This window comes from Schistocerca serialis, chromosome 5, assembly GCF_023864345.2.
Source record: "Schistocerca serialis cubense isolate TAMUIC-IGC-003099 chromosome 5, iqSchSeri2.2, whole genome shotgun sequence".
In the NCBI taxonomy this organism is placed as follows: Eukaryota; Metazoa; Arthropoda; class Insecta; order Orthoptera; family Acrididae; genus Schistocerca; species Schistocerca serialis.
The window spans coordinates 328,544,907-328,564,933 of NC_064642.1; the positions used below are offsets into that span (position 1 = coordinate 328,544,907).

Consider the following 20,027-nt stretch of genomic DNA (forward strand, 5'->3'; position numbering starts at 1 on the left):
GTCCTTGATGTCAAAAAAACAAACCAACTTGCTTTGTTTGCTCTTGGTGATAAAGGAATCCTCCACTGACTGTGCTGTTGTTTGGTTTCTGGGCCATATCCATAACACCACAATTTTATCACCCATAATCCCTTTTGTCTGAAAATCTAAATCAATTTCTGACTGTTCTTTCAGTTCCCAGAACTCGCTCAAATGTTGTTTGTCAGATAAGACATGTGGAACGAATTTTGGTGCAACATGTTTCATCTTCAGTCAGAATTCATTGGCATGAACTCCAGGGTATTCCAGTCATTACTGCCAATTCATTGCTTGTTCTTTGATAATTATACAAGCTTACAACATGGATATTTTCAATGTTTTCATTTGGTCTGGAGGTTGATGGATGTCCCAGTCATGATTCATCTTCAATTGACATTTGACCACTTTTAAAATGAGAAATCCATTTGTAAACCCTTGCCTGGTTCAAAGCTTCCTCCCCAAAAGCCACCTGATGTTCTGAAACAGTTTTGGCTTCTGATTTCACTAACAGGAAACAGAACCTGATGTTAGCGTGTTGGTATTTAATGCCTGCCATTTAAAAATCACTGAATACATGAAACAGCACTTACAGAAACAGCCACACCAACCACAGTAACGTTTCCATAACAGTTCTACTAGGAAAACTGTCCAGTTTAGATTTAGATTAGATTAGATTTACTTTCATTCCAATTGATCCGTAGTGAGGAGGTCCTCCTGGATGTGGAACATGTCAGAAAAACAACAATACATGACAAATATTTACAACTAAAACAAATAAGCTAATGTACCATTCCACAGGTCCCAAGTGGAATGATCGTCATTTTTAATGAACACTAAGAGTCATTTTACAAATACTAATGCACTGAATTTAAAATAAAAAACGTTTTTTATTTATTTATAAGGTAATAAACATGTAATACAACTACTGTAATACTTATTTACAATGAACACATTACTGCACTGAAATGGTGCAGAAGTTAGATTATACTTACACACACACACACACACACACACACACACACACACACAAATTTTCAGTGAACACATTACTGCACTGAAATTGTGCAGAAGTTATGTTGTACTTATATACAAATCAGTTGGTTTTACTAAGAAATTCATCAATGGAGTAGAAGGAGTTGGCCACCAATAAATCCTTTAGGCTTCTCTTAAACTGAATTTCATTGGTTGTTAAGCTTTTTATGGCTGCTGGCAAGTTATTGAAAATGTGTGTTCCTGAATAATGCACACCTTTTTGTACAAGACTAAGTGACTTTAAATTCTTGTGAAGATTATTCTTATTTCTAGTATTGATTCCATGAATTGAGCTGTTGGTTTGAAAAAGTGATATATTTTTAATGACAAATTTCATTAAGGAATAAATATACTGGGAAGCTGTAGTTAGTATCCCTAGTTCCCTAAACAGGCTTCTGCAGGATGTTCTTGAGTTCACACCACATATAATTCTTACTGCACGTTTTTGTGCCCGGAAAACTTTAGCTTGGCTTGATGAATTACCCCAAAAAATAATCCCATATGACATTATGGAATGAAAGTAAGCATAGTATGCCAGCTTTTTCATTTTTATATCCCCTACGTCTGACAAAATTCGCATTGCAAACAGAGATTTGTTAAGACGCTTCAGCAGTTCTGTGGTGTGCTCCTCCCAATTGAATTTATTATCAAGCTGTAATCCCAAGAATTTAACACTGTCCACTTCTTCTATCTTCTTGTCATCATATGTTAGACATATACTCTTGGGACACCCCTTACAAGTTCTGAACTGCATGTAGTGTGTTTTTTCAAAGTTTAGTGACAAAGAATTGGCTAGGAACCAGTGATTAATGTCCACAAATATTTTATTGGCTGATCTTTCTAAGACTACACTTGATTTGCTATTTATTGCAATGTTTGTATCATCGGCAAACAAAACAAACTTGGCATCTGGTAATGTTACTGATGAAAGGTCATTGATATACACAAGAAAAAGTAAGGGCCCCAAAATGGAACCTTGTGGGACCCCACATGTAATTAGTTCCCAGTTGGATGATGCCTGATAGACATGTATCAAGCTCTTTCCTAATAACACCCTTTGTTTCCTGCCAGAGATATAAGATTTGAACCATTTTGCAGCATTTCCTGTTACACTATAATATTCTAGTTTACTTAAAAGGATATTGTGATTTACACAGTCAAATGCCTTTGATAGATCACAAAATATACCAGTTGCCTGCAATTTTTTGTCTAATGAATTAAGCACATTTTCACTGTAAGTGAAGATAGCCTTCTCAATATCAGAACCTTTTAGAAATCCAAACTGTGACTTTGACAGTATGTTATTTGAGATAAGATGGTTATAAAGACGACGGTACATTACTTTTTCGAAAATTTTTGAGAATGCTGGTAACAGTGAAATTGGACGGAAATTTGATGCTATTTCTTTATCTCCCTTCTTAAACAGTGGCTTAACTTCAGCATATTTCAGCCATTCAGGAAATATTCCACTGATAAACGACTGGTTACACAGATAGCTTAATATGTTACTTAGCTCAGAATCACATTCTTTAATTAACTTTGTTGATATTTCATCATACCCACTAGATGTTTTTGATTTTAAAGATTTTATGATGGACATTATTTCTGTTGGGGTAGTGAGGGTCAAATTCATATTATGGAAATTACTTGAAATGTCTGGTCTAAGGTAATCCATAGCAGCATCTACCAAACCTGACAACCCCATCTTTTCAGTAACAGTTATAAAATGTTTGTTAAAAAGTTCTGCAACACTATACACATCTGTCACCAATGTATCATTTACTCTTAATGCTATCTGTTCCTCTTCATGTCTGGTCCTACCGGTCTCCTCCTTCACTATATCCCATATTGTCTTTATTTTGTTATCTGATTTGACTATCTTTTCCTTGTAATATATTGGCTTTGACATCCATATTACAGTCTTTAATATTTTGCAGTATTTCTTATAATGTGCTATAGCATCAACATTGGAAATGTTTCGGATTGACAGATACAGTTTTCTTTTTGTTTTACAAGATACCCTTATTCCTCGAGTAATCCATGGCTTCTTTGTAGATTTTCCTCTAACCTTGGTAAGTTTTGGGGGAAAGCAGTGTTCAAATAAGGTAAGCACTTTATTAGCAAAAATGTTATATTTTTCATTCATGCCATGAGCACTGTAAACATCAGTCCAGTGAATGTCTCTGAGGAGTGTCCTAAAATAATCAATTTTTGGCTTACTGATTACCCTCTTGAGCTCAGATTTAACAGATTTTATATCCTGTTCAGTATTAACATTTAACAGAAGGAACTGCATGTCATGGTCTGAGAGGCCATTGGCTATTGGTTTTGTAATATAATTTTGTTCATTGGACTTTTCTATAAAGATATTATCAATGGCTGTTTGTGAGCAAGTGGCTATCCTAGTGGGGAACTTTACTGTGGGAATTAAGTTGAATGATAGTGTTACTAACTCAAATAAGTTCTTATTCGGAGAGTCTTTAAGGAAATCTACATTGAAATCACCAGCAACCACTATTTCTTTGTTTTTGGTTATTAAATGGGCCAGTACAGCTTCAAGGTGGTTTACAAACAGATTAAAGTTACCTGCAGGTGCTCGATATACACTTAATATTATGAAAGATTTTTTGTGAAAATCTAATTCTGTTGCACATGCTTCCATATGCTGTTCTAGGCAAAATTTATGAATGTCTATGTTCTTAAATTTATGACAGTTCCTAATGAATGTGGCAACTCCTCCTTTCTCCATTTCTGATCTACAAAAGTGAGATGCTAACCTAAACCCTGTAACACTTAAAAGTTCTATACCAGTGGTCACATGATGTTCAGAGAGGCAGATTATGTCAGCTGGGTTTGAAGACTCTAATTCATCTATGCATATAGTTAATTCATTAATTTTATTTCTCAGTCCTCGAATATTTTGATGCAATAAAGATAGCTGACATTTCACATTGTCTGAGTTAAAATTGGGTGGAGTTAAAATATCTGCTGACAGTTGAAAATTCTTAACCAATGGCTGTTTATGCTGATGTAATAAGCTGGAATTATGTTTTTTGATTTCTTTTTCAAACTGAAGGTTTGTCTCAGTTCTAACCTCTCTTAAAATTTGCTTTCTTTCTGTCCTCCCTACCCTAAAAAAGGGTCTTTTCTGAATCCTATAACCACTGGTATTTTACCACTCATGACAGTGCCTCCCCCCTTTAACTTTCCTGCTATTTCCCCAGCCAATTTACCCTTCCCCTTCCTGTTGAGGTGAAGGCCATGCCTAGTATAATCCCACCTACTGAGAGAATCAACATGAACCACACCAATGTGTGACCCCGCACCCGACATGAGCAGCCGTTCCAGCTCCAAATTAACTCTGAAGTGAAGGCACCTAATGGGAGAATTTGGAACTAATGTTCTACCAACCACCAGAGAAAAAAATCTTGTTACTTTTGTTCATGTGTGTGTGTGTGTGTGTGTGTGTGTGTGTGTGTGTGTGTGTGTGTGTCTTCATATATTGATTTGGAGAGGGTCCATCACATTTAGGGTCCTAGATTACTCACAAATCTGCTCTGAGTCTCATGTAATATCTTATGAATGAACTGGTTCAGTTATTTGACAGATCAAGATGTCTGAAAACGTGCAACTACTATTCACCATGTTTTAAGAAAAATAGAACTAAATTCTACCTCCAGTGTATAAAACCTTAGTGGAAACATATTTCTGAAGATGAAATACAACACTTATTGCAAATATAGAAGTTATATGCTATTATTTAGACAAGGTGTGATCAAAAACTAATGGAATTTTTTTTTAATTTTGCGGTCTTAATACATCGAGTTTCCATTTTTTCCTTGTTGCTACACGTGTTCCTGATGTATGATTGCATTTTCAACTGTTTTGAATACTTGGTTTATCGTTGACAGTTGAAAAGGTTCAGTGTTCATCTTTTGGAAAAGGTGGATCAAAGAAGTTCCATTAAATTTTGCTTAAAAAAATGGAACACAGTGCAGCACCACATTCTAAATGTTGACTGTGGATTTTAGCAAATCTACAATGTGGAAGAAGTAAAGAAAATGGCTCTGAAAAATCACCAACAGAGAGGTTGTTGATGTGTGTTTTTCCAGTGACTCTTTTGGGCATGAAATGTGTAGCACCAAAGTTTGTTCCAAAATTGTTGAGTTTCAACCAAAAAGAATTGAAGTTGACAACATTCCAGAACTTCTAATGAAGGTTATAACAGGTGACGAAACATGAGTATACAGGTATTATGTGGAAACCAAAGCCCAATTGTCCCAATGGAAACTGTCTGCAAAGAGCCAAGACCAAGAAACAATTTGACAAGTTTGATCAGATGTGATGGTTCATCTCACTGTTTTCTTTGATTACAATGGGATAGCACATCATGAGTTCCTGACTTATGGTTGTACAGTCTGAAGAAAACATCTTGAATTGTGGCAAAACTACCTGTGGAAATTGCATCACAATGAAGCTCCTGCTCACACCCATGGTTGTTCATGATTTTTTGGCAAAAAACAAAACCACTATGTTGCCTCAGCCACTGTATTCACTGGGCATGCCCCCTTGCAACTTCTTTCTATTTCCAAGGCTAAAGAGAACATTGAAAGGATGTTGTTTTGCCATAACTGATGAGATAAAAACAGAATTGCAGAAGGAACTCAACACCATAATGAAAAGTGAATTCTAGAAGTGCTTCCAAGATTGGAAAAAGTGCTGGCACAATTGTATTATGTCTGAGAGGGCTATATTGGGTTTAACAACAACAAAAATTGCCATTTCTCTTTTATCACGTTTTGTATGTTCCATATTTTTAGAATGATAGATACTAAGTGTGCAAGACAGTAGGCTTTTGATCACATAGTGTAAATCTAGGTGGGAGAAGGGCACATTTTCACATCCTTTTTTGATGAGGCTTTTTTATTAAGTTATCAAATGGTAACTCATAAATGTATGCATGTTATATGTATAATTACAAAGAGAAAATAAATTTTAATTACATTGTTTTGAAAGCTGCTTCTTCAGGTACATCATATTTCTGCTTTCTGAGCATGTTGTCAGTGATATATTTATTTGATGTCTCGAATTTGTAATTTTCTAATTATTGAAACTGTAAAAAAATACATGGCGTATTGTAGATGTGACTGTAAATACAAAATTGTCTTGTTAAAGAAAATTATTTAAATGAATAATATTGCAAACAGCTAACCATGTCTGTAAAGAGATGGATAAAACCAAAGAAATAGGGTTGACAACAATAAGCCTGATAGCTACAGAGATGCAAAATACAATTCCCCATTTCCCATCCTACACCTCAGTCAACACCCATACTCTGCAAACCACAGTGAAGTACATGGCAGAGAATACTTCTCAATATACCAATTATTGAGGCTTATCCCCACTTCATTTCATTATGGTGCACAAATAGAATCATTGCTTAAATGCCTCTGTACTTGCTGCAGTTAGTCTAATCTTATCTTCCTGGTCCATAGTAGGGGGACTGTAATATATTCATAGATATGTCATTTAAAGTTGGTTCTTGAAACTTTGTAAGTAGTTATTCATGGCATAGTTTGCATCTCTCTTCAAGCATCTGCCATTTCAGTTTCTTCATCATCTCTGTGACAGTGTCCCACTTGTCAAACAAATCTGAGAGCCTTTGTGCTGCCCATCTTCATAAACATTTAATATCCTGTTAGTCCCATATGAAATGGACCCTACCTACAAACTGTAATGACCAATTATTTGTATGAGCTGACCATTTCCCACTGTGACTCGTGCTGGCAGTAGGATCCTAGGTTTCTTATTATGTGAAGCACACAACTTTACATTTCTGGATTTTTAAAGCAAGTTGCCAATCATTGCACTACATTGAAATCTTACAAATATCTGAATGAATGAAACTTCCTGGCAGATTAAAACTGTGTGCCAGACTGAGAATCAAGCTCAGGACCTTTTCCTTTCGTAGGCAAATGCTCTACTGAAAGAGCTACCCAAGCACGATTGATCATAGGCCCTCACTGCTTCAGTGCTGCCAGTACCTTGTCTCCTACCTTCCAAACTTCACAGAAGCTCTCCTGCTATCCTTGCACTCTTCCAGGATTGCTAGTTCTGCAAGGTTTGTGGGAGAGCTACTGTGCAGTTTTGAGGGTAGGAGACAAGGTACTGATAAAACTGAAGCTATGCAATGGGTTGCAAGTCATGCTTGGGCAGCTCTTTAGGTAGAGCATTTGCCCTCGAAAGGCAAAGATCCAAGTTCAAGTCTTGGTCTGGCAGACGGTTAGAGCGAAAATTTCATTCTAGATCTGAATGAATATTTGTATGTATTACAGGTAAATGCACATTATCAATATTGTCTGCAAGGTCATTAATATACAACACTCCTCCCTGGAGCACACCCAAAGTTACTTCCACATCTGTCAATGACTCTTCAGCCAAGATAATATGTTGCATCCTGCCTACTCAGAATTCCTCAATCCAGTCACAAATTTCACTTATTAACCCATAAATCATACTTTTGATGATAAATAAAAGTGTGGAATTGAGTCAAATGTTCTCCAGAAGTCAATAAATACTGTGTCTACCTGAGTGCCTTATTGTGTGGCTTTCAGGATGTCATATAAAGTGCAAGTTGGGTTTCACATAATTGATGAGTGACGAATCCATGCTGGTTAGTGTACAGGAGGTCATTCTGTTTGAGACACCTCATTACTTTCGAGGTAAAAATATGTCATAAGACTCAAAGGATACCTGATGGTAGTTTTGTGAATCTCTTTAGCTACTCTTTTTGTAGGCATGTGTGATCTGCATTTTCTACCAACCTGAGGAACCCAGAAAATGGTACATTCATAAACCACTGACAGTGCACTTAAGAAAATGAAGTTGTACATTTTTAGTGAGGCAATAAAAAGTAATTATTTATTGATAGTTCGCCCATATAGCATAATTACAAGTGATTATAGATTATAGATTTACAAATGAGTATAATTACAACTTCATTGCTTCTTGATTATAAAAGACATCAGTAATGACTACACAGACTTAAAATACAAAGGAGAATCAAATAATTTGCAATGAAAACTATTTCATATGTTGCTTTTTGAAATGATGATTTCATTTTCATTTATCTGTTTCAGGAACAAACAACAGTGACATAAATTACAGCATTATCAGTGGATATGAAAATTTTACTATACACCCAAAACATGGTCTTCTGCAACCACGTTTTCCTGTTGACTTTGAACATCTCTCCACTGATGGCCTTACAGGAATTAATGTCAGAACAATGAATGTGATCGTGAAAGCAGAAGATCGAGGGCACCCAAGTCTTTCGAGTGAAGTGGGTGTCATAATTTATGTGCAAGATGTCAATGATTTTGCTCCTCAATTTGAACATCCACATTACAAGAGATCTATCCCTGAAGATACACTAGGAGGAACCTCTATTTTAAAGGTACTGAAAGAAATATGAATCTTGATGCACATTTCACTTTGTGAATCATACCATATGTTAAAGTTAGAATATCGCAGTGTCACAAGCACTGCTGAAAAATGGTTGAAGTCAAATCTTTCTAACTGGAAACAAAGTATGTTTATATGAAACACACATGAATTAAGCTGTCCGTTGTCACTTTATTGGGAAGTAATGATGTGCGGTGTCTCTCAAGATTACATATTAGGTTTTTTAATCATGCTTGTGTTTATTAAACTTGTCATTCCCTGGATTGCTAGATGCTAAGTTTGTTTACTTTGTAGATGAAAATATATTGCCATAAACAGCAAGTCAAATGCAGTTTTAGAAAATGGGTGCTAATAAATATTCTGTGGACATGAGTGAAAAGTCTGTACCCAATTCATTGTTAGAAAGCTTTGGAAAGACTCATTATAAGCAGTTAAGATGCTTTAAGAGACTTCTGCCAAGCATATACTCCAGTATGAGGATGTGGAAGTAGAAGAATCTGACAGTCCTAATTTCGTTTGGTGATTACAGTGGGGTAACATATTCACTTAAGAGATACATAGCACTTAGATGCCTAAATAAATCATTATTTTTAATGTTGATATTGTCAGACATGGGTGGCATGAAAATTAAAAATATGGAACACTTTGCTTACTTTCATTCCATTATGGCAAGTATTTTTGAATTGCATGTAGGCAGGAGAGAGATTTCCTGCATGCTGCAACAGTTTGTTCTTCCCAGTTCAGATGCTCATCCAAGATTATGACAAGTACTTTTACTGTTTTTTTTTTTTTTTTTTTTTTTTTTTTTTTTTTTTTTTTTTTAAATTGGTAATTAGATACTACTGAAAAGTATTGGAGGAACTGTTCCTTGACAATGTCCACTGATCAACTAAATTCAGTTTTGGAAAACTTAATTTAGTGTTCTGGTGTTCACTATGCTATCCCCACATTAGTGTCCGTATGGTCCATAGACAACAACTGCTTTGATCTGTTTGTTTACTTAACACCAAAATTCTTACATTTTTCTGTCAGATATGCAGACAAAATTTTATGTTCAAATATTTTGAATTCAGCAAGCAAAGATTTACTTTGACTAATTTTGACTTTATTCAGTTTTGTGGAGTCTTTTGCATCCCTGCAGTTTTGTTTGGCACATACCTAAGGCCGGTATTACACTATCAAATTTCTTTTTCCAATATCTTTGTCAAAGATATTTGATAGTGTAATAGGGACTTTGTCAAATGTCGTCCAATATTTGATCAAATCTAGGGCCCCGCTATATATTTGATCAAAGAAATCACTTGTCTTCTGTTCACTGCAATGTGACATGTTACCACATGGAGCGCTAGCATCGCTGCAGCGTTCTGTCGTCTGTAGTGTTTTTATAACCATTGCCGGTAAATACAATTGGTGTGTGCCGACAACTACAAAATTAATAGAGATGTCTGAAGCTGATGAGGCGCTTTACAACGTGAGGCACCCTGAATACAAAAATAGATTAAGAAGATTGGAGACCTGACCTGACCTAACCTAACATAACCCTCTCCTGTAGCAAGGAATCAAAGTGTTACAGTGAGCCTGTCTTCTGAAGATGTAGCAGTTCTTAAGTGAATATTGTGCATTGTGATATGAGGATACACTTCATTGAGCATATACAGAGATGTATGCTCATCCATTCTTAAGTAATTGATGTACGACTTTACGTCTTCCACTGTAAGCTCACGTAACAAGTTTTGTTGAATGCTTTTATCGTGTCATCGTAAAACCCATGGCTTCACCCAGATTAGATTAGTTTTTTGTTCCATAGATCGGTGCTGAGGAGATCCTCGTGGATGTGGAACGTGTCGATTTTTTTTAAGCTGAAATAACAATACTAATAGTATGAATAAATACAATACATCATTTGTTTCTATTAAAAATTTCGCCAATGGAGTAGGAGTTGGCAACTAGTAAGTCTTTCAGGCTCCTTTTAAACTGATCTTTATTTCTAACTAAACTTTTTATATTTGCTGGCAAATTATTGAAGATGAGTGTTCCTGAGTAGTGGACCCCTTTTTGAACTAAAGTAAGTGCTTTTAAGTCCTTGTGCAGATCCTTTTTGTTCCTGGTATTGTATATATGAACTGAGTTGTTTGCCGGAAAAAGAGATATATTATTTAGGACAAATTTCATTAAGGAGTAAATATACTGAGAGGCAGTAGTTAGTATACCGTTCTTTGAAGAGGTTTCTGCAGGACGTCCGTGAATTTACTCCACAAATAATACGTATTACACGCTTTTGGACTCTGAAAACTTTTGTTTGACTTCAGGACTTACCCCAAAATATTATCCCATATGACATTATGGAATGAAAGTAGGCAAAGTACGTAAGCTTTTTCATTTTATGTTGCCTATGTCTGCTAACACTCGAATTGCAAATACAGATTTGTTAAGGCGTTTCTGCAGTTCTGTGGTGTGCTCCTCCCAACTGAATTTATTATCAAGTTGTAATCCCAGGAATTTAAGACTGTCAACCTCGTATGTATGGTTCCTTTTTTTCCCCCACTTCTTTTCCGCATGTGCACACAATGCAGTTGCGGTACGTGCAACTGCTGCGGTTAATAACAAGTTGTTGTCAGCCATCTTTAACTTTGACGAAAAATTTGATGACAGTGTAATACCCCTTCTAGCTCTACGTCAAAGATCTTTGTCAAATATATTTGACGGAATATTTGATCACATCTTTGATCAAATCTTTGACAAAGAAATTTGATAGTGTAATACCGGCCTAAGGCATATGCTACAATATTCTTGAATTTCATCCATTTATACTCATCACAGTCAATCTGAAAGGTGTTTGATGTTGATGATGAGGTAATCTAAAATCAGCTTCTTGTCACACTTATCACGTAGAAATATCTTTCAATCTTTCTTAATAATCTTTTGAAATCCATAGTCAGTGATACTACAACAGTCTCATTATCACTGATCCTCTGCTGTGTTTTAACTGAATTGAAAAGTTCAGGCATTCTTGTAACTAGGAGATCTATGATGTTTAATGAGTCATTTCTCAGATTGACTTCTCAAGCTAATTTTTGGACAAGGCAGGTAGAACAGTATCACACAGTTCTCTGTTGATACCACCACCCCAATCAGTCAAATCCCACTGTCTATAGCTGCAAATTCGAAATCTTACCTTAATATTATAACACAATCATGAAATAATATAGGAGTAAAGGAGACCACTCTCTGATTACTAGGAGCATTGAGTCATCTAGAAGCACACAGAAAGAAGGAGAACTCTCCAGCTTTCAAACAGGACCTAAAGTAATATTCTGCCACTCATCCAACATATACCACATCCTGATCCGTCTCTGTGTTACTCGCGCTCCCAACCCCAAACCCTTACCGCAGGGGTCCTATATGTTTAGAAGACACAATTGCAAGACCTGTCCAATTCACCAATCCATCACATCCTACTCCAGTCTTTCATAGGCTTATCTTATACCATCAGAGACAGGGTCAACTGTGAAAGCAGCCGTATCATATACCAGCTCTACCGCAATTTCTGCACAGTATTTTATGCGGGCATGACCACCAACAAGCTGTCCAACAGACTGTATGGCCACTGCCAAACTATGGCCAAGAACAAAGTTGACCATCCAGTGGTAGAAAAAGCCATTGAACACAACATGCTCGTGTTCAGTGTTCGATTCACAACGCATGCCATCTGGATCCCCCTGCTTCTTGCACTAGATCCTTTGCTCCTGTAATCCTTCTGGCCTCAGTCTTCACTAATCCACTGCTCCCACACACTCTACCCAAACATCTCCTCTTCCTCTATCCACCTCCAGGTTGTCTTCATGTAATTGTCACTGTGCATCCACTCTGGTGTCTGTGTGTCACATGCCTATCCTGTACATCTGCTGCTTCCCCCTCCCACACACTAGTTGCCTCTCTCTTAAGCTGCCACCTACCCCCCCCCCCCCCCCCAACCCCTACTCCCATTTCCCATCTCTTTATCCAAACCACACAACACTACCAATCACCCCAGTCCACCTACCAAACTGCAGGCATTGTGTTTTCATCTAGCAGAATGTAGCTGTGTGTGTGTGTGTGTGTGTGTGTGCGTGTGTGTGTGTGTGTGTGTGTGTGTGCGTTTGCTCTATGATTCTACTATTTGGTGAGTGGTCTCTTTTACTCCTAAACTGTTTACAAATGAATTTCTCCCCTTTACTCCTAAACTATTTACTTTATCAGGGCAGTTGCTAATGAACTTCTCCAAGTTTTCCTTAAAATGTTCTGTCACTATAGCTCTTGAAGCAGAATGATCTATAAAAGCACTCATTCATGATCCATCTTTATACTTACCATCACCCAAAGTATTTCACATTTGAAATCTGGTCTAATGTGACTAGATGGTTACCATATTATTTATAGCTTTAGACATGCTGCCACCACTGACATACTAGTGGTCATTATTAGGATTTTTCAATTAAATTAGTTCTGGAATCTTTCTTTGGATGGTCCTGCAGTTAACTAACACTATATTAACATTCAATTTGTCAAATCTGCTATGACAAGTAGTGTCCTCTGAAATAATTGGGGTCTAATATTCTCAATTCTCCAGAATAAGTAGGTAATTTTTATATGGCATGTAGAAGGGTTTCTTTGATTGTTCTGATGCCATGCATACAGATCTTGTACATTTAAATAATCCAGTCAGAGTTCTATTGTTTAGATAAGAAGGGCAAAGGCTGTGATATGTATGAGCAACTGATAACATTATATTCTGCTTTCAGTGCTCTTACTGAAGACACTGTTTCTACCCCTGATATAGTACATTGTACACTGTTCAGTAGCATGAGCATGACCACCTGTCAAAAGCCTGAATAACCCCTTTAGCAGCGTGGATTGCTATGACATGTGCAGGAAGAGAATTGGTGAGGTTCCGGAGCGTATCAACAGGTATGTGGGGCGATGCTGACTCTAGTGCCATGACCAGATTTCTCACTTGAGGACCCATGGTGCGAACGGCCCAATGAAGGTAGCCCCACAGATTCTCGATTCGGTTTACATCTGGGCAGCTTGTTGGCAGTACGGTAAACTCATTATGGGGCTCTTCGAACCGCGCATGTGCACTAAGAGCAGTGTGATATGTTGCATTGTCCTGCTTTTAGATGCATAGTGCAGAATATAAACAAGCTGCATGTAGGGATGCCCACGGTCCCCAAGGATAGATGCATACTTGTGTTGATCCAGTCTACCTTCTAGAATGATGAGATTATCAATGGAATGCCACAAAACATTCTCCAGACCGTAATGTTCCTTCTTTGTTTGCTTTCAGATGCTTCACACTGTACACGCCAATGGCCATCTGTCCTACGGAGCATAAAACGTAATTCATCTTAAAAGTATAGCTGCTGCCACTCTGTGGATTTTCAGTTGTGGTATTGGGATGCAAACTGCAGCCTTTGTCATCAACGAACAACAGTCAGCACAAGTGCATGAACCAGACACCAGCTGTGGAGGCCCATATGTAGCAATGTTTGCTGAATGATCATTGAGGAGACATTTTTGGTAGCCCCTGGGTGCATCTGGGCAGTCAGTTGCTCAACAGTTGCACATCTATTCACTCATACGCGTCTCTATGGCTGCTGTTCACCCATCATCTATGGCCCATGGTGCACCACAGCTGCCTCAGTGCAGATTTCATATAGCTTCATTTTACCATCCAAGTATACTTTAACCACGGCAGCACATGAACAATTTACCAACTTGATTGTTTCAAAAATGCCTTCAACCTAGGCCTGAAAGCAAATGATCATGCCCTTTTCAAAATCAAATAAATATCTCCATTTCCATATGACTGCACGATTTTCTGTATCCTCCCCACCTCTGACGTCCTTTATATACACTACACGGCTAGTGTTGACACATGCCATCTGTGAGTGGTTATTGCACATTGATGTTGATGGTCACACTACTGTGACTGACCTGTATATTTGTTTATATTTTAGTCAGCACTCTATTTAAATTAATTGGTTTGAAATCACTTTCTTTATATTTGTGTCAACTCTATAAAGAACAATATGTGAATGAAATCATAAGGTGGCACAAATTTTGTTTTGAAGGTAAAGGCTGTTGATGGAGATGGATCTTCACCAAACAATGCTGTGGTCTACAGAATTCAAAGTGGAGCTGAAGACAAATTTATAATAGATGCTGATACTGGCGTGATCAGTGTGGCTCATGGTGCAAGTTTAGATCCTGACCGTACGGACCCCAAAACTTCTGTTTATAATCTAGAGGTTTTGGCACTAGATGGCGGTATTGGAAATGATCAGCTTTTTACAAAGGTTGTTGTAAATATCACTGTTCTAGATGTTAATAACAAACCACCTGTGTTCACTGAGCCAGGTGTCATCAGAGTCAGGGAAAATACTCAGGTAAGCTGCAGACATATGCTCATGTAAATTTGTAAGTGATATCACTTATCAGTTCTTGTCATATTTTGTTTTGTTCTAATGTAACAAAGAGGCTAGTGTATTTATATGGTCAGTCACATCTTTCTCACATGTCTGTCGATATTCTGTCAATTCAGGTCTATTAAAACGTGTGTGTGTGTGTGTGTGTGTGTGTGTGTGTGTGTGTGTGTGTGTGTGAGAGAGAGAGAGAGAGAGAGAGAGAGAGAGAGAGAGAGAGAGAGAGATTGGGGCTGGTAGGGAGGAGAAACTAATATATTAGTATAAAATTTGTTTTACTGCTAGAAAGAGGATATTATTGAAGCTATAGGGGAAATAAACTTATTTTCACTGTGTAGTTTACAATAGTGATTTACATTGAACTGATGAAATTTGATGGAGCATTTATCATCCACTGTAAGATGGAAGCTTAATTTCAATTATTTTCTAATTTTTTTTTTAATTACATAGTTCAGTCTTATGCAACACAAGTGGTATCATTACTGATTTTGACTTTTTATCAAGTCATCATCAGATGATGTTTGTTACATAGTAACTGATCGGCTGAATAGATCTGGAGATGTGCTCTCCTCTCTGGACCATTTCAATTGATGAGGTACTATGTGATGGATTCCAATCATTGATTGATGACTTGCTTATAAGTCAAAACTGGTAAAGCTATACCACTTGCATGAGTAGAAGCTGGAATACACAACAAAGAATTCCAAGATAGTCACTTTGTTTCCTCAAGATAATATACCCAGTATATGCAACTTTTTTGTGTTTGTCATCACTGAGAAAGAGTGCTGCAATCCATGAAGATTCATGCAAAAAATATGCCGGTAGAGAAACTGAGATATTGCTATGATCTGAATTTGCACAAAAGAGGATATTCAAGTGAATAGAAAATAAGATTAAAAAAGAAACGAGTGTTGACTGTGTTAGATATAGATGCCAGTCAACAAAATGATTGCATGAATGATGTAGCTTAGACACAAATAGAACACCACTGCAACAAAAAGTTTAAAGAGGCTGTTCTAAACAGAAGATCACCACAGTAAGTGGTACAAGGCAGTTGCAGACTATAACAATAAACAATATAATGAGCTACAGATGAAATGAGAAAAGATTACAAAAATAATTAAAAATAGTAGTAGAAGTTATAAATATAGCAGTAAAGACAAAAGTAATATAAGTAACAACATATAAGAGGTACACATCAGAAATTAAATAAGAGTGAGGGAAAGAAGTAAAATGTTAACTGTGGGAAAAGAAGATAGAAAAATAATATTGGGATGTCAGTGAAAAACAGAACATGCTAATAAGAACCGAATTATGAAACAAATCTGAAAGCAGCCAGGAACAGAAATGACTGTGCAAAGTAGCAAATTAATAAAGAAGAAAAGAAATAGTAACAGGATGATCATGCCTTAAGTTTTGGAGTAGATGAAAAGATGACAGAGTGCAGGTTAGTTCCTACATACAGAATTCTCTGCAGACAATAGTTTTAAAACAATTAAACTGTGTTACCTGTTATGAAAAGTGAATGACTCCAACTTAAACTCAGTGAATAGCAGAAATTTAAAACTAGTTTTCATTTTATCTGTTACAAACAGTTTCCAACACACAAAGTGTACTACAAATTTGCAAAACTGCAAATTAAACAACTCCACCTCCCTTTGGTGCTTGACTGGAGAACATAGTCAAGGAAAAAGTTTATGTACAGCAAAATGCCATCCACAAAATTTTAATTAAGTGTATCAGTATAGATATTTCATGTGATAATTAGAAAAGAAAATCAGTGTATGCTACTGGACTAATCTTCTTCCTTTTTAATTATGTAGCTTCACAACCTATTATACAGGATGAATCGCCTAAAACTTGCACTGCAGGTACTGCAGAAATGGAAAGTGCTATTGATGTGCGGTTTTCATAGAATGTATTGGTAATTAGGGGCTCATATTGTTAGCCAACAAACAGTTTATAACAACACTTAGAAAGCATACTTTTTGTGCAAATATACACTTTTTTAAATGGGACATTGCCTATTGACATTAACAAGCTAAAAGTAGGTTAAATTAGAATGTCAGTGACGTTTGATGCAGGATTCTAGTGCGAATTATTTATGAGATTTCATATTTTGAAAAGTTTCCACACTGACACCTGTTTGTGCCATTCAACCTGCATGGTTGCTAGGTGTTGTTATGTTTGTTTACAGTGTGGTTTTATGTTCCCTGAGTGTATTGTGACTTGCTAGTCAGTTAGTCTGTGACAGTCCAAGTAGTAAGTTGTGAATGAATGATGGAATTTAGCAATGCAGAAAAAACCGACATGCTCATGGTATATGGAGAGTGTAAGAAGAGTGTGGTTTGTTTTTGTATGGTGTTTATGGCAAGACATCCCAATAGACGTGAACCATCTTGGTGGTTATTTATTAACCTCTCCAACTAGTTACATGAAAATGGTACTGTAACACCTAGACAGTGTAGCAGAAGGAAACAAGAGATGACAGAAGAGGGGGATATTAATGTTCTTGTTGCTGTTGGAGGTGATTTGATTGTTATCTCCTGTGCAGTTGTATGAGAAAGTGGCATGAGTCAGGCAAGTGTCCTACAGATTCTCCATTAACATAGGTTCCATCCCTATCACATCTCTCTCAATCAAGAGCTGCAGGGAAAAGATTATGAGAATTGTGTTAACTTCTGTACAAGGGATGTATTACATTTCTTTTTTTAGAGATGAAGCCATATTTACCAGTTGTGGCCAGCTAAACTGCCAAAACATGTGCTATTGGTCTGTTGAAAATCCCCATTGGCTTTGTTAGGTGGTATGTCAGTGGTCCATGGAATGTGAACGTGTGATGTGGTAGTGTGAACCATCAGTTCATAGGCCCATTTTTCATAGACTGACCACAGAATGCGCACAAGTATCACACCCTCATAACAGACCATGGTTGCTACAAGACATTCCTCTGCAAACTAGAAGGAACTTATGGTACCAACTTGATGGCTGTCTGGCCAATAGTGCATAAATTACTACAGCACGCCTTGACAGACTGTTTCCAAATCTTCGGACTGGTTACCCAGGACCAGTACCTTGGCTAGCCCATTCTCCAGATTTTATGCCAGTAGACTTTTTTCTGTGGGGAAAGCTGAAAGACACTGTCTACAAGGACATACCAGCTACACCTAATGATATGCAGTGGCATGTTACTGCAGCCTGCTTGGACATCTCCTCTGAAATCCTAGGATGCATGCAACAATTGTTCCATCCCAGACTGGAAGTGTGTATTGTCACTGCCGGTGGTCATTTTGGACACTACCTGTGATGGTCAGTTGTCTTGTTACTGATCAGAATCCACTTAACTAGTGCAAAAAAGTGTATGTTTACACAAAAAATATACTTTTGGAGCATTTTTACAATCTGTTGATTGGCTAACAATATGAGCCCCAGAATACCAATCAATTCTGTGAAAACTGCACATCAATACCACTTTACATTTTTGCAGTGCAAGTTTTAGGTGATTCGCCCTATGTATTCGAAATTAACAGAATTTTTCTGTTGTGTTATGTATGGAATTAGTGTCTTGTGTTTTGATCTTCTTGTTTCATAAATTATCTCTCTCTCTCTCTCTCTCTCTCTCTCTCTCTCTCTCTCTCTCTCTGTGTGTGTGTGTGTGTGTGTGTGTGTGTGTGTGTGTGTGTCACACATACACACACACACACACACACACACACACAACGAAATGCTCACAAGGCGGTTTGCATTTCTGTATTCATCACAGGACACCGTTAAAAAAAGAGTTTTGGGAGGGTCCTATAAAGATAATCCTGTAAAATCATGATGTTTTGTAATGGCAGTCAGAACAGTCACCTCTGTAATGAACCTGTTTTGTGACAATTTTGGATTGGTGACTTCAGCACAGCCTCAAGGTTTCAATCACTACATGAATATGACAAACACTTTCTTGGAGCACAGGAAGAATGCTGCATTCCTACAGCCCGAAAACTCTGTCAAGGATGTTATCCTGAGAAATTAGCTTTAAGTAAAAAACTTCTCATAAATGAACAGAGAGTGCTATTGGGCAATACCTTTATCATCAGGGAAGCTATCAGGTTCTGGGATGGTGGGGAAATTAAAGTAACCAGTACCAGCCTCAATGAAGATGACAGCCTACAGTCATAATGAGGTTGAAGTAGGCACGGCCGATGTGCAATGAGAACTACACAGTGTAACAAAATTTAAGGGCTGCTTTAAAAAGAAAAATACTGTCATTTCTCATATTGCAACACAGAAGTTCAAAATGTGTGTGTGGGGGGGAGGGAGGGGGGGGGGGAGGAGGGGGGGGGGGGGAGAGACCAGATCTCAGAAGTTCATGTGAGATGGAAGGTGGGTTAATGGTGTCACATTGGCACCACTTTTTACTACAGTTCTGCCCCTTGCCACTTTAGGTGTGTCACAACATGGAAAGATCATCACACCTCCCCTTCTCAACACCTATGTGATGGAGGTCATAACAGCGACCTCTAGCATTGAAATCAAGCAGTTTTTTTGTGGATGGTCAAGGAAAACATTGCAGACACGGCCTTAGGAAGTGTTACAAAGGGTGTGAATGAAACCACCCCTTCCATTTGGGATTTCATTTTCACACATTTTGCAGTCGAACAAGGCAGATTGCATGCAGTGTGCAACAGGATGACGTTCTTGACAACCTTTGACACTGCTGACACTCACCATATGTTTCAACACTTCTTTAAAGATATTGTAGGGCTGAATATGATCTCATACATTTTGCTGTTGTTGCTATTGTATACAGTGTGAAACAACTATAGACACTTCAAAAATATTTTATGAAATCTGATTGTGATCTGAAGCAGAAAATAGTTTTTATGCATTTTCACCTCCTATGGCTGTGCGTTGGAAGGGGTGGAGGGCCTGTAGAGGGGGACACAGTGCAACATTGGCAACGCATGAATAGAAAAGCAAAAAGTCCCTCTAAGACCCCTCAGTTCAAAAACACCCTTAGTGCCACCTGCACACCTTCACTGGTTACTTCAAAAATGTCCCTGT

The 20,027-nt window shown here is 37.4% G+C and overlaps 1 protein-coding gene across 1 annotated transcript in view; it reads left to right on the forward strand.

Moving 5' to 3' along the window:
* Window positions 1–20,027, forward strand: part of LOC126481269 (cadherin-23) — a 505,796-nt gene that overhangs the window by 337,518 nt on the left and 148,251 nt on the right. Inside the window, exons 15-16 of the mRNA XM_050104895.1 lie at window positions 8,190–8,506; window positions 14,628–14,942. Coding sequence (XP_049960852.1) covers window positions 8,190–8,506; window positions 14,628–14,942 — 632 coding nt within the window. The remainder of the gene's footprint in view (window positions 1–8,189; window positions 8,507–14,627; window positions 14,943–20,027) is intronic.